At 49.2% G+C, this 11,835-nt stretch overlaps 2 protein-coding genes across 2 annotated transcripts; one reads left to right on the forward strand and one right to left on the reverse strand.

Annotated features, from left to right (window-relative positions):
* Positions 1-877: 877 nt before the first annotated feature.
* LOC109766278 (protein FATTY ACID EXPORT 4, chloroplastic) lies at positions 878-8,023 on the forward strand. Its single transcript, XM_020325043.4, has 4 exons — positions 878-1,208; positions 1,305-1,369; positions 7,547-7,634; positions 7,711-8,023. The coding sequence occupies exons 1-4, from the start codon at positions 1,001-1,003 to the stop codon at positions 7,818-7,820; spliced, it is 471 nt and encodes a 156-aa protein (XP_020180632.1). The 5' UTR covers positions 878-1,000; the 3' UTR covers positions 7,821-8,023.
* A 1,740-nt stretch (positions 8,024-9,763) lies between these two features.
* LOC109766276 (uncharacterized) lies at positions 9,764-11,183 on the reverse strand. The gene has a single exon (XM_020325042.4). The coding sequence runs from the start codon at positions 11,012-11,014 to the stop codon at positions 9,866-9,868; it is 1,149 nt and encodes a 382-aa protein (XP_020180631.1). The 5' UTR covers positions 11,015-11,183; the 3' UTR covers positions 9,764-9,865.
* Positions 11,184-11,835: the final 652 nt, after the last annotated feature.

Consider the following 11,835-nt stretch of genomic DNA (forward strand, 5'->3'; position numbering starts at 1 on the left):
GCGAGATCAAGACTATGGGGATGTAGGGGCTGACGTCGGAGATTGTGTCAGTAAGAGATATTGGTGCGGCGAGGATGGGTGCAGGGTAGTTTTGTGGAGCTATGGTAAGGGCCGAGAGAGAAGCGGCCGCGGCGTTGGCAGCCTTGGCGATGAGTGCGGCCCGGCGCTCGAAGGCGGAGCCATACCCTAAACCCTGGGACCGGTATCTGATACCATGAAAGCTGAATAAAACTGTTTCTTATTGATGATTTGGTGCGGCATACAAGAGTATATAAGAGGGTACAAACCGACTTGGGGTAGGGGTACAAAACTGACTTGGACTAGAAGTCGTATACCATAATGACTACTCTAACACCAGCGCTAGCCCTCCAACCACGAGGATGGATGGATGGAGTTTGGGAAGGTTGGTCTGATTTGTTATACATAAGTCATTATTAACCACGATAAAAGCAGGCATGGGAAGATCTAATTATCTAAGTATATTTTGTCACACAAGACTGAGTCATCTTGACCATCCTTGTAGCCGCATATCTGCACGAGACAACGACCTTACTAAGATTTCAAAAGCACTCCTCCCAATTAGGCATGTCTCTCTCCTTTTGCCAAGTGGGTCAGCTGCATCTGCATAGGCTTTGACGTCAAACGCGCGCTGTTCCAAACACGTATCTCGTTTCAAATTTACCCGTCAAACCAAACAAGAAGAAGAAACTGGACCAAACGCCAAAGGTCGCAAGTTTGGACCGCGCCGTGCGTGCAAAAACCCATCAACTAAAACGTGCACCGGATCGCATCAGAGTTCAGAAACAAAACACAATCTTCTCTGACTCTCTCCTTCCCCGAAATGCAAAAGGCCTCGTCGCCTTTACGACTGCAGACCGGACAAACCCCGGCCCTCCCGGATAGTGGTAGCGGAAAGCGATAGAACCCCCCACGGCCTCACACGTCACCGCATCCCAGTCCCCCGAGTCCGTCGACAGCGACTGCCCCGTCGCCGGAGAAAATGACGTCGACCCTGGTCGCCGCCACCTCCCGCCCTCTCCACCTTCCCGCCTCCCTCCGTTCCCTCTCCTCGCCGCCTCCTGTGGCCCGCCCTGGCGGCGGCGGCCGCCGCCGCCGCGCGGTCCTGCGCTGCGCCTCGGTGTCCGAGATCGCGCCCGCCGTGTCCGCCGCCTACGGCGCCCTCCTCGTGGGCGGCGGCGCGTTCGCATGTACGTGCGGTCCGGTCTTGTGATGACGCAATGCGCATTTGCTATCGTGATTTCCTTCTTCTTTGACCGTTGATTTCCGTTTATCGCTTTGCGTAGATGCGCGGTCGGGGAGTAAAGGCTCCATCCTTGGAGGGGCCTCCGGATCTGCGCTCATGGGCCTCGTGAGTGGACCTCGAACATTCTCTGCATTTTGTATACATTTCGCTTTTGTTTTGTGGGTCTAGTTTGTAGATTATGTACCAAATGCGGTGGCGATATTAGTAGCACTCACAGCATACAATTATTACAGAGACGGCTATAGTAACTTAAACCGAATTGGTAGTTTTATTGGAAAGTTGGAGACAGCATATGCTTAATGTCGGCTGAAACCTACAAGAACTTGGACTGCAATGACAGTGGAATGGATTTTTCTAGGCGTGCGGATGACTATTGGAATCTCTATTCGACCTTTAATTTCTGCACCTTCTCTTTTGTTTGCTGGGTCTAGTGTGCAATCTTGTAGAAAGATATCAAGTGGTGACGAAATTCATAGCACTCGCTGCATAGAATAATTGTAATTATAGAGACAGTTAAATCAATTACTACGCTTAAACGACATTGGTAGTTTCAATGGAAAATTGGAGTCAAAATATGCTTATTGTTGGGCTGGAACGTATAAGAGCTTGGACTGCAAGTCAGTAGTGGAACGTGTGGATTGTAAGATGGAGAGGACTGAAATTTCTAGGTGCGCTAAAGGTGACTCGAATCTCAGTCAACCTGTAGTTTGTTCGAGGGTAAGCAAAGTTTGAGATGACTTTGTTTTGTCTTGCCTGGCATGGCGAATTGAATTTTCAGCACTTTGGAACATAATCTGGTAATGTAGATGGATTTAGGAAATCCAATGGCATGACAGCTCCTACACAGTGGAACATTAGTAAATTCTCCTAGGAAACACAGGGATTTTCCCGCTTCCATTTCGACCATTATTAGAATAACTTTAATTTTCTTTCTGATGACGTGATCCTACTTCTGGAAGTGGTACTAAAGAAGAATCATTGTAGCATACAATTCTTTGGCAATACATGCCAATTTTTCTTCTTGTTTGGAATTTCTACGCAAGAAAAACAAATAGTTGAAACTAGCCGGATTCACCTCGCTGCGAGATATTACCACTATGTGCCCATACATAAAAAGAGAGATGTATATGTTATACACTGTAGCTATGTTTTTAAGGCGTCCGTAAGGCGTCGCTTAGGCGACGCCTAGGCGTCAGGGCGCCCTCCAGGCTCAGGGCGTCGGCCTTGCCTTAGACAGTTGCATAAGGCGTCCGCCTTAGGCTGTAAGGCGTCTGAAGCGTCCGCCTTGCACGCCTCAGACCAAATCAGACGCCTTAGCTTGTCAGGCAGGGAAACAGAGATTGCAGGCGGGAAAACTGACCTGGGCGGGAACACAGGCGCGGGAAACATTGGTTCAGGTGCAACCAGTTATGAGAAGGGGAAAGAGAGAGTGAATCAACGCGAGAGGTCTCTCCTGTCTCCTCTCTGGACCATTGACGGAGGCTTCCTCCTCAGATCTGCGGCAGCCGCCAGCCTCCTCCCTCCAGCCACAGTTCCTCCCCCTCCGCTCCGGCTGCAGCTCCTCCCCATCCTCCTCTGGCGCAACCCTCTTCCAGCAGATCAGCACCACATCAAAGTATGAATCCCGCCCTCTCTTCCCCCCCCTTCCCCCCTCTCCTCTTTCTTCCATCCAGCAGTGTAGCTTGCCATGCTTGCCTGTTCTGTACTTCTGTTATGCACGGCTCCTCTACTAACTGTTAGGTGCTGCCTCTCTTATGCACAGCAGTGTAGCTAGATGTGCTTGCCTGCTCCTTCTCATCTGCATCTGTTTCTTCCCAGATCTGCTTCTCCACCCACAAGGCAGCAGCCCCACCACTGCTTCTCTCCTTCCCCATGCTTGATCTGGCTGCTCTAGTGATTTGGCTCTTCTCTCTTTTTCTTTGACAGTAGCCAGGTGTACCTGCTCTGATGGATCTAGCCAATGATCCTAGGAGAAGAGCTACATCAGATGATCCAGCCTGGAAGTATGGGTTCTGGCCAGATTTAGAGAGGAAAGATTTACTCCAGTGTACATTGTGTGGCAAGATCGATGGTCCATGGTGGAGTGAGAAGGCTAAAGCAACACTTTTCTGGGGGTTCCAGTGATGCGGATAAGTGTCCCGAGGCATCCATGGAGATTAGGATAGAGATGCACAATTCCTTAAACACTAGAAAGTTTAAAGCTATGGAGCGATATATTGATGAGGAGGATGAAGCTGAACTTCAAAGGCGCCGTTCTGTCATATACACATGATGATTTGAGGCCTATGCTTTGGTAACAGTTTATATGTTAACGTTAGTTGTTAAATCTCCTAATTGGTTGCCATCTATTATATATGTATGTACAATTTATTAAGTTAATGCTAGTTGTTAAATCTCCTAATTGGTTGCCATATATTATATATGCACGTGTCTAAGGCGTCGCCTCGCCTTACGCTGCGCTTAGGCGGTGAGGCGCCCCCCCAGCGCCTCGCCTCGCCTTACCGCCTTAAAAACATAGCACTGTAGTAACGTTTATGATAGCAGCTCCAAGGTATATCTGTTTAATCTGCTCCATTGTAATCTAGGCCCATCAACATAAGTGATATAGCCATATAGACCTCTCTCTGTTATGCGAAAATGCAGAAACTTCTACGTACCATTTAAGTGCAAAAAGTAATATGCCCGCTTTAATCTTGATTTTTATAATCAAATAGATGTAGTATATCAAGTTCCATTTCTGTGCTTCAGTGAGAAAAATATGGAAATAAATGGTATACTACAATGATTTACTTGGAGTTATGTATATAGTTTATGTGGTAAAGGTAATGTCATTATAAAAATCATTATAGAAATGTAATTTATTAATTTGCTTGATGGTATTGCCAAAACAAAAGAATTGGCTAAGGGTAGTCCACCCCCCAAAAAAAATCTTTCTTCCAACCCCTATGGGGGAGAAATAATCAGAAACTACGAATCAGAATCGATATACAACTTGTCTGTACTATATGTAACAAGGATTCCTGTAGAAATATGTTCCCAGGCTCAGTTCCATGTTCTCTTACGGATATTTTAAGAATGTGATACCTGTGGAATTATGGTGTGGTGTTTATTTGTGATACCTGGAGAATTATGGTGTGGAGTTCATGCATGAAAAGTCCTGCTATTCCCAATTCCTTTCTTAATGCCATTTTAAACTGATCTTTCTTAGTTCCATTCCTGCACATAATTTGTATTTTCAGATTCAATTGCAAAATTTCATGGTTTCCGGTTTTAACACTCTACCATGCACAACCAAGATTTTGAAGTCTATGCGGATTTGATGGCAAAGTTGTATGGTTTTCGCTTCTAACACAGTAACACTGCCATGCACAATGGAAATGACAAATGCAATCATAGAGCAATCAAATATAGCCCTCACTCCACACATCTATTTTTGTGTGGAAATAACAAGAATTGCTCAAATGTAGAGAGCTTCAGATAAGGATTATGATCCATCAATCAGATAACACAAGTTGTGCGGAACACTCTGGTGGCTGGTGCAATCATACAGCTTTGCGACCTTCGCTTCTACCAAAATTAGCTATATATGCCATCAGCTAATCTTTTAAAGTTATCTCACACGAACCCACCGATCTACGAATTTAACTTGTAAGGATGGGCAAACCTCGAGTGGCCTTCCATGTTGCTGGAGTAAGTCATGATGATACTTGCACAACCCGATTGGATGGTTAGAGGTTTATGTATCCATTGCAATGTCACGACAAAGCCCTCCATAGCGGAACACCACACAAATTTCGGAATCATGGGACCAGGCAGTGGAACAAACTTCAGCATTGCTGAGAAAATTACTACACGGTTTCCATCTCTAAGTAACATCCCTGCATGTACTTGCTAACCTGCATGGGGACAAAGACCTCCATTGAATCCAAGAGAGAAACATCCAAAAGGTAGTAGAACGTGTGGAGTGTAAGATGGAGAGGAATGAATTTTGTAGGTGCGCTAAAGACGACTGGAATCTCATTTCAACCTGTATCTTATTCAAGAGTAAGCAAAGTTTGAGAAGACTTTGTTTTCTATTGTCGGCATGGTGAACTGAATTTTCAACACTTTGGAACATAATCTGGTAATGAAGATGCATTAAGGAAATCCAGTGGCATGACAGCTCGTGCACAGTGGAACATTTCTACATTCTAGTAGGGAGCACAAGAATTTTCGCGGTTCCATTTTGACTATTATTAGAAGAACTTTGATTTTCTTTGTGATAACATGATCCTACTTCTGGAAGTGGTACTTGCAGTCCAATCTGCAGTGGAATGGATTTTCTAGGCGCACGAATGACTATTGGAATCTCTATTCGACATGTAATTTTTGTATTTTCTCTTTTGTTTGGTGGGTCCAGTGTACAGACTTGTAGATTAGATATCAAGTGGTGGCAAAATTCATAGCACTGGCTGCGCACAATAATTGTAATTATAGAGACAGCTAAACCAATTATGTTTAAACCACATTGGTAGTTTCAATGGAAAGTTGGAGACAAAATATGCTTATTGTCGGCTGGAACTTAGAAGAGCTTGGATTGCAAGTCAGTAGTGAATGTGTGGAGTGTAAGATGGAGAGAGATGAAATTTCTAGGTGCGCTAAGGACGACTGGAATCTCAGTTAACCTGTACTTTATTCGAGGGTAAGCAAAGTTTTAGATGATTTTGTTTTCTCTTTCACAGCATGGTGAATTGAATTTTCAGCACTTTGGAGCATAATCTGGTAATGTAGATGGATTTAGGAAATCCAATGGCATGACAGCTCCTACACAGTGGAGCATTAGTAGATTCTCCTATTAGACACAGGGATTTTCCTGGTTCCATTTTGAACATTATTACAAGAACTTTGATTTTGTTTCTGATAACGTGATCCTACTTCTGGAAGTGGTACTAAAGAAGAATCATTGTAGCATACAATTCTTTGGCAACACATGCCATTTTTCTTCATGTTTGGAATTTCTACGCAAGAAAAACAAAATTTCAAGGTATAACTGTTTAATCTGCTCCATTGTAATCTAGGCCCATCGACATAAGTGGTATAGCCATATAGACCTCTCTTTTATGCGAAAATGTGGAAACTTCTACCATTAAAAAGTAATATGCCCGCTTTAATCTTGATTTTTATAATCAAATAGATGTGGTATATCAAGTTCCATTTCTGTGCTATGCCCGCTTTAATCTTGATTTTTATAATCAAATAGATGTGGTATATCAAGTTCCATTTCTGTGCTTCAGTGAGAAAAATATGGAAATTAATGGTAATACTACAATGATTTACTTGGAGTTATGTGTAAAGTTTATGTGGTAAAGGTAATGTCATTATAATCAACCAAGAAATTCTCACTTCCTAGCCAAATTGCAAATTGAAATGATACTACAAATTGTCCGAACTATATGCAACAAGGATTCCTGTAGAAATACATTTGCGAGGTTCAAAATTCCATGTTTTCTTACGAATATCAGGAATGTTATTCTTGTGGAATCAGGGGGTAAAGTTTATAACAATATGTAGAAATATTTGGAGTTAGAATTTCAGAGGGCTGCTATTCCGGATTCCTTTCTTAGAGCCACTACTGTACATAATTGGTATTTTGAATCAGATTCCATGGCAAAATTTAGGTGTTTCCAGTTCCAACACTCTACCATGCACAACCAAGATTTGGAAGTCTATGCTTGTTTGATGGCTAAGATTTGCAGTTTCTGGTTCTAACTCAATAACACTACCATGCATTAATCTAAACTGGGAAGTCTATTTACAGTTCCTGAATGTTGTACCCTAGAAAAAACGAGAAATTTCAAGGTGAAGGAAGAACAAATTATGAATGTGATACGATAAGTTTAAAAATACGTACTCTTGGCGCAAATCAATGAGCTCATTGGTACTTACCTTTTGGAGTAGCAAATTATCATCCTACAAGTTAGACAGGTTGAGAATGCAGATTCATTGTCTTTTCTTTCCTTCCAGAATACAACCTGGATGGTGTATTATGCATTAAAGACAGAAGTTATCTGCACAGAAGGTACAACACCGCGGAGGGCTAGAAACAAAACGATAAGAAACTTTTCTAGAGATTCATTGCTCATACTTGCTGATTCTAGTTAGTGGCACTCCTCGTATTTCTCTTTAGTGAAAAAGTCCACATCTTAGTAATTTTCTTTCTGCTGTCTGCTCTGATTAAGTGATCATTATATCTGCGTACATGTGCTCTGGATTTTCATTCTAGTTTACTTGTTTTCTCTGCAGACATATTATCTGATGCAGTTTTCGGAGACGAAGGCACTAGGTGATGCTGTTGGATTTGGGTCTGCCTTTCTGTTTGCCTCAGTGTTTGGTATGTTTCACCCTCTCGCGCTTATGTCTTCACGAAATCAGAACCTGATGTTGCCGACCCTCCTGTTTTTGTTCAGGTATCAGGTTGTACAATACCCGGAAACTGGTGCCATCCGGCCTTCTTTTAGCTCTCTCTCTAGGTGCCCTGGGAGTCTTTTACGCTGCTTACTTGCAAGACAAGGTGTGAGCTAATCGCTTCACCATCTCTTGTTTTCTGTACTACTAACTGAAGAAGCTTCCTTCAAGGTTCCCTCTCATAAATGGAAAAAATTTGGGGCCGAGCACCGACGGTCGGTGTTCCTCCCAACGTTGTAGTCTCAACAAACAGCATTTAGTGCCCCTCTGTTTGTTGCCAATGATAAGCTGTGGCCAAGCTTTCATTCGCCGATAGCGCTGATTGCCTGATTGCAGTTGTTCAGGACTCCTGAGCTGAATGCTTCAGAACTTGTGAGATTTCCGCCCGTGGTTCGCCTAAACCCTCGGCATGGCGGGAAGAGGTAGGTTGCCTGTAACCTGTCGATCACTGCTCGGCGAGTACCGGCAGCAATACGCCGCGGACCGACCGTCCGGCGGGCGCGAATCATCACGCGTGCCGTGCCTATCTATCATCTAGATACTGGTTCCCCAACTAAATCTGGGACCTGTGCGTGAGTCGTGATGCGGTACCACTCTGTAGATGGATGCTAATTGGCTGTCCGCCCTACGTGTGATGTGATGTGGGTGTGGTACCGCTCCTGCTTTGCACGCCGCTCATCGGACGCCAATCTGTTTCTAGGGCAAGCGACATGAGAGGCCTACTGTCGTTCCTTGGTAGGTGGTGGATGTATTGTTCATTAGTAGTGGTACAAATCCGGGTCTGTTCGCTTGTTCTTGGGCCACTGCATTATTGGTGTGAAGGTACATATGCATCGTACTACTACTAATGCGGTGCCACTCTGGTACTATGCTTCACGCAGGAATGAATCATTGCAGTTATAGCTCAGCGCACGCTGTTGCACAATGCCTCGTCAGTGTTCCACTTGTTCATCGGAGGTTCTGCCCCCCCTCCGTCGGGCATGTGGTTTTTCCGCACAGTGCAGCGGGCAGCGTTGCAGGGGCGGAACCCACAGCCGCACAGGGTCTTGTGGAGAGGGTGGTACGTGACATTGGCCGCTCAATCATTCATGGCGTCCTCGTCGACCTCCACCGCAGAGAAAAGCGTACGGGGTGTACCGGCTGGCACGAAAGTAACTGTCCTGAACTAACTGGCACATCAGCTGCGGTGGCGCTGGCGTTATATACGGGGGGCGGCCCAAACTGGATGGACCGGCGTTACCGTCTCTCCGATCCCGTGCCAGTTGGACGAACTTGTTCTCTCTCTCCCTGTCCGTATCGACCAATTTCACGTGATAAACCAACAAGAACCAGTCGTCCCCATGCAGATAAGGCAGGGCTAGCCAGCCATGAATCGTGTGCTTCGCTGGCTTTAGCTGACCATCACAGCTCTGTGACTGTGAGTGTGGGTGCACAATTAAACAGCTGAAAGTCCTGGCATTCTTTCTACACATGAAAACTCTTTCATCGCGTCAAGCCGTCAACGACAATGAGACGTCTGAAATTCCTCCGAGGAGCGGAGACGGAAGCTTTGCGGTGGAGGGAGTTTTAAAGCTTTTGCATTTCCGGATGGAGAAAGAGGTTGCGCATTGATGGCGCGTGTTTGGGCACCATCAGCAGGCTCCTCTCGCGTTAACATCCACCCTCCCGTGCGCGGCAGGCAGCGGCACCCTGCACCCACCACCACCACCTCCACCACACCCATAACTCCGCGCACGGGCCCTCCGTTCCAGGCTCCCGCTTTCTATCCCTGATTCCACCGTCCCCCCTCGCGCGGGCCAAAGCGCCCCTTTTCCGCCTGTTTGCGTGCGGTTTGCCACGGCACGGCGCGCACAAGCGGCCACGGGGTTGACGCGCCCTAGAACGTCTCGTGGCTCGTGCCCCCTGGCATTCAGCTCTCACGGGGGTTCTTCGCGTCAGACGTTTCGCAAAATCGAAATTTTGAACGTACGTACCCATGCTAGAAAGCGGTAAAGTGGTGGTGGTACTGGTAGCAGTACGAGTGCGTGTCAGTGCACATTCAAACGAAAAAGTATGTGCTGGCCCTGGATGAACAAGGGACACCAGGTGGATTCGTGTTATCAGCCGAGATCGTCTCGACGATTTCTTGGAAGCAATCTACATTGTACGAATCGACCACTACACGCGCCACGCCGGGGGAGGCAGAGGTTGCCGGCGGCGGGGCGGCGTCCTCTGCCGGGGCGCCGTCGGCCTGGCGGCCGGCCCCGGCTCGCGGCCGGCCGTGGCGGCGGCGGCGGGGGCGAACACCTCGTCCCAGATCTCCGCGAAGGCCCGGAGGATGGCGTCGTGGTGCCGGGGCGCGTTCAGCGCCAGGAAGCGCCGGAGGAGCTCGCGGAGCTCGTCGCCCGTCACGATCCCGTTCTCCACGATCATGTTCAGCATCGACCGCCGGAAGTCGCCCAGCGGGTCCTCCGACTGCTTCACCACCGCCACGCTCCCGTCCAGCCTCCCGCTGCCGCCGCCGAAGCCGTTGCCGTTGCTGTTGTCGCAGCTCGTCGCTTTCCGGTGCTTCGGCGCCGCCTGCGGTGTCGGCGAGCGCTTCTCGTCTTCTTTGCTCTTGGATTTATTGTCCTCCTCGGTCTTCGCGCTCCGGACCGGCTCCAGCGGCGGCGGCGGGGGCAGAGGGCGAGGGGGCTGTGGCGTGAAGTGCGCGTCGCCTTCTTGCTTGCTGGCTTTGTCAACGCTCTTCACCCTCCGATGCTGCTGGGTTGGGACCTGCAAGGATGGCGGCGGGAGCGGGCGCGGCCGCGGCGGCGAGAAGTCGCCGTGGCCTTCTTGGATGCTGGGCTTGTCGTCGCCGCGCACAGCTCGACGTTGCACGGGCCGCGACGGCAACGGCGGAGGCGGCGGTGGAGGAGGAGGAGGCGGCGGCGGTGGCGAGAAGTGATTTCTTGGGGGGCTCTTGGTCCGCGCGCACGACTTGATGCTCCGCTCGAGCTCGCTGAGCTCGCGCAGCAGGCCGGAGAAGCTGGGCGTGGTCGCGGAGCTCGCCCGCTTGCACTCGACCTCGTCGGCGTCCTCCCACAGGAAGGAGGAGGAGGCGGAGGGCACGGTGAGCGTGCCCGTGGACGTGGACGCCGACGGGTGCGTCCTGCTGGCCGTCCGCGACGTGGCCGTGGTGGCCGTGGACGCCTCCGTGCCGGAGCGCGGCGACGAGGCGGCCACCGCCGCCGCCGCGACCGCCACGGCCTTGGGGTCCTTGCAGCCGCAGCCGAGCGCGAAGCCGACGCCGCCGAACCGCTTCCTCGCTGCGACGCCGTGGCTCATCCCCTCGCGCGCGTCGTGTCGCTCCCGGTCACTCACAGCTGCCCACACCACAGGGATCTTGGACGGTGGCCGGCCGGCCGGGGCGGCCTTTATATCGCAGAGCGCTGGCAGCTCACAGTGGCATATGGTGGCTCGCTCCCCTCGCTCCCGACCCCCGAGTTATGAAGCCAGCGACGAAGAAGCTACCGAGCTCAGCTGCGTCGCATGTATACATGTACTAATACTGCGTACGCGCACGCGGACGGATACAGTAGACGTGACGACGCGCGATCCGCACCGTCCGTTCACCTTTCGCTTAAAGACACGATTGATGGTCAGTTGGATCAGCTCGCTAAGCTAATAATTTCGACGCCGTGAAGCAGATCTCCTCCAAGCTCCAAACCACTGTCGCGACGAACAATAAATACGCGCAGAACCGAAAGCTGACCGGCCATTGTAGCTGCGCAGCGCAGCTTGTCTTCATTAAGCCGGCCAGTGAGCCGTGCCCTTCGCGGCGATGTTCGACAGATACAGGAGAACTACTCCCTACAGAATACAGAATACACCAAACAGTGGTGCTGTTGTGGTACTCATTGCGCGCACGTAGGGGTATGGGTACGTGTTATGTATGCCCCCTCGCATGTGCAATCATACATGGACATATGGACTCACTCGCACCGTGGAGCTACAACTGGGATGGTCCCTGCCATGGGTCTGCGGCACCTGTCTGGTGTAGAACGAGGATAGATTTTGTGCTCCGATTGTTCCTTCGGAATGGAATGGAGGGTGCCGCGAGCCGGCCGCCATGGAGCCGCTTGTCCTCACCTGGGAGCGGGGGAGCA

The sequence above is a fragment of the Aegilops tauschii genome, chromosome 2 (genome assembly GCF_002575655.3).
Source record: "Aegilops tauschii subsp. strangulata cultivar AL8/78 chromosome 2, Aet v6.0, whole genome shotgun sequence".
Classification (NCBI taxonomy): Eukaryota; Viridiplantae; Streptophyta; class Magnoliopsida; order Poales; family Poaceae; genus Aegilops; species Aegilops tauschii.

Bases quoted from the DNA above. Each gene is read 5' to 3' on its own strand.
- LOC109766278 (XM_020325043.4), top strand. From the start codon at position 1,001: ATGACGTCGACCCTGGTCGCCGCCACCTCCCGCCCTCTCCACCTTCCC. The intron at 1,209-1,304 runs GTACGTGCGGTC...CGCTTTGCGTAG, and splicing joins GGGCGGCGGCGCGTTCGCAT to ATGCGCGGTCGGGGAGTAAA. The intron at 1,370-7,546 runs GTGAGTGGACCT...TTTTCTCTGCAG, and splicing joins GATCTGCGCTCATGGGCCTC to ACATATTATCTGATGCAGTT.
- LOC109766276 (XM_020325042.4), bottom strand. From the start codon at position 11,014: ATGAGCCACGGCGTCGCAGCGAGGAAGCGGTTCGGCGGCGTCGGCTTC.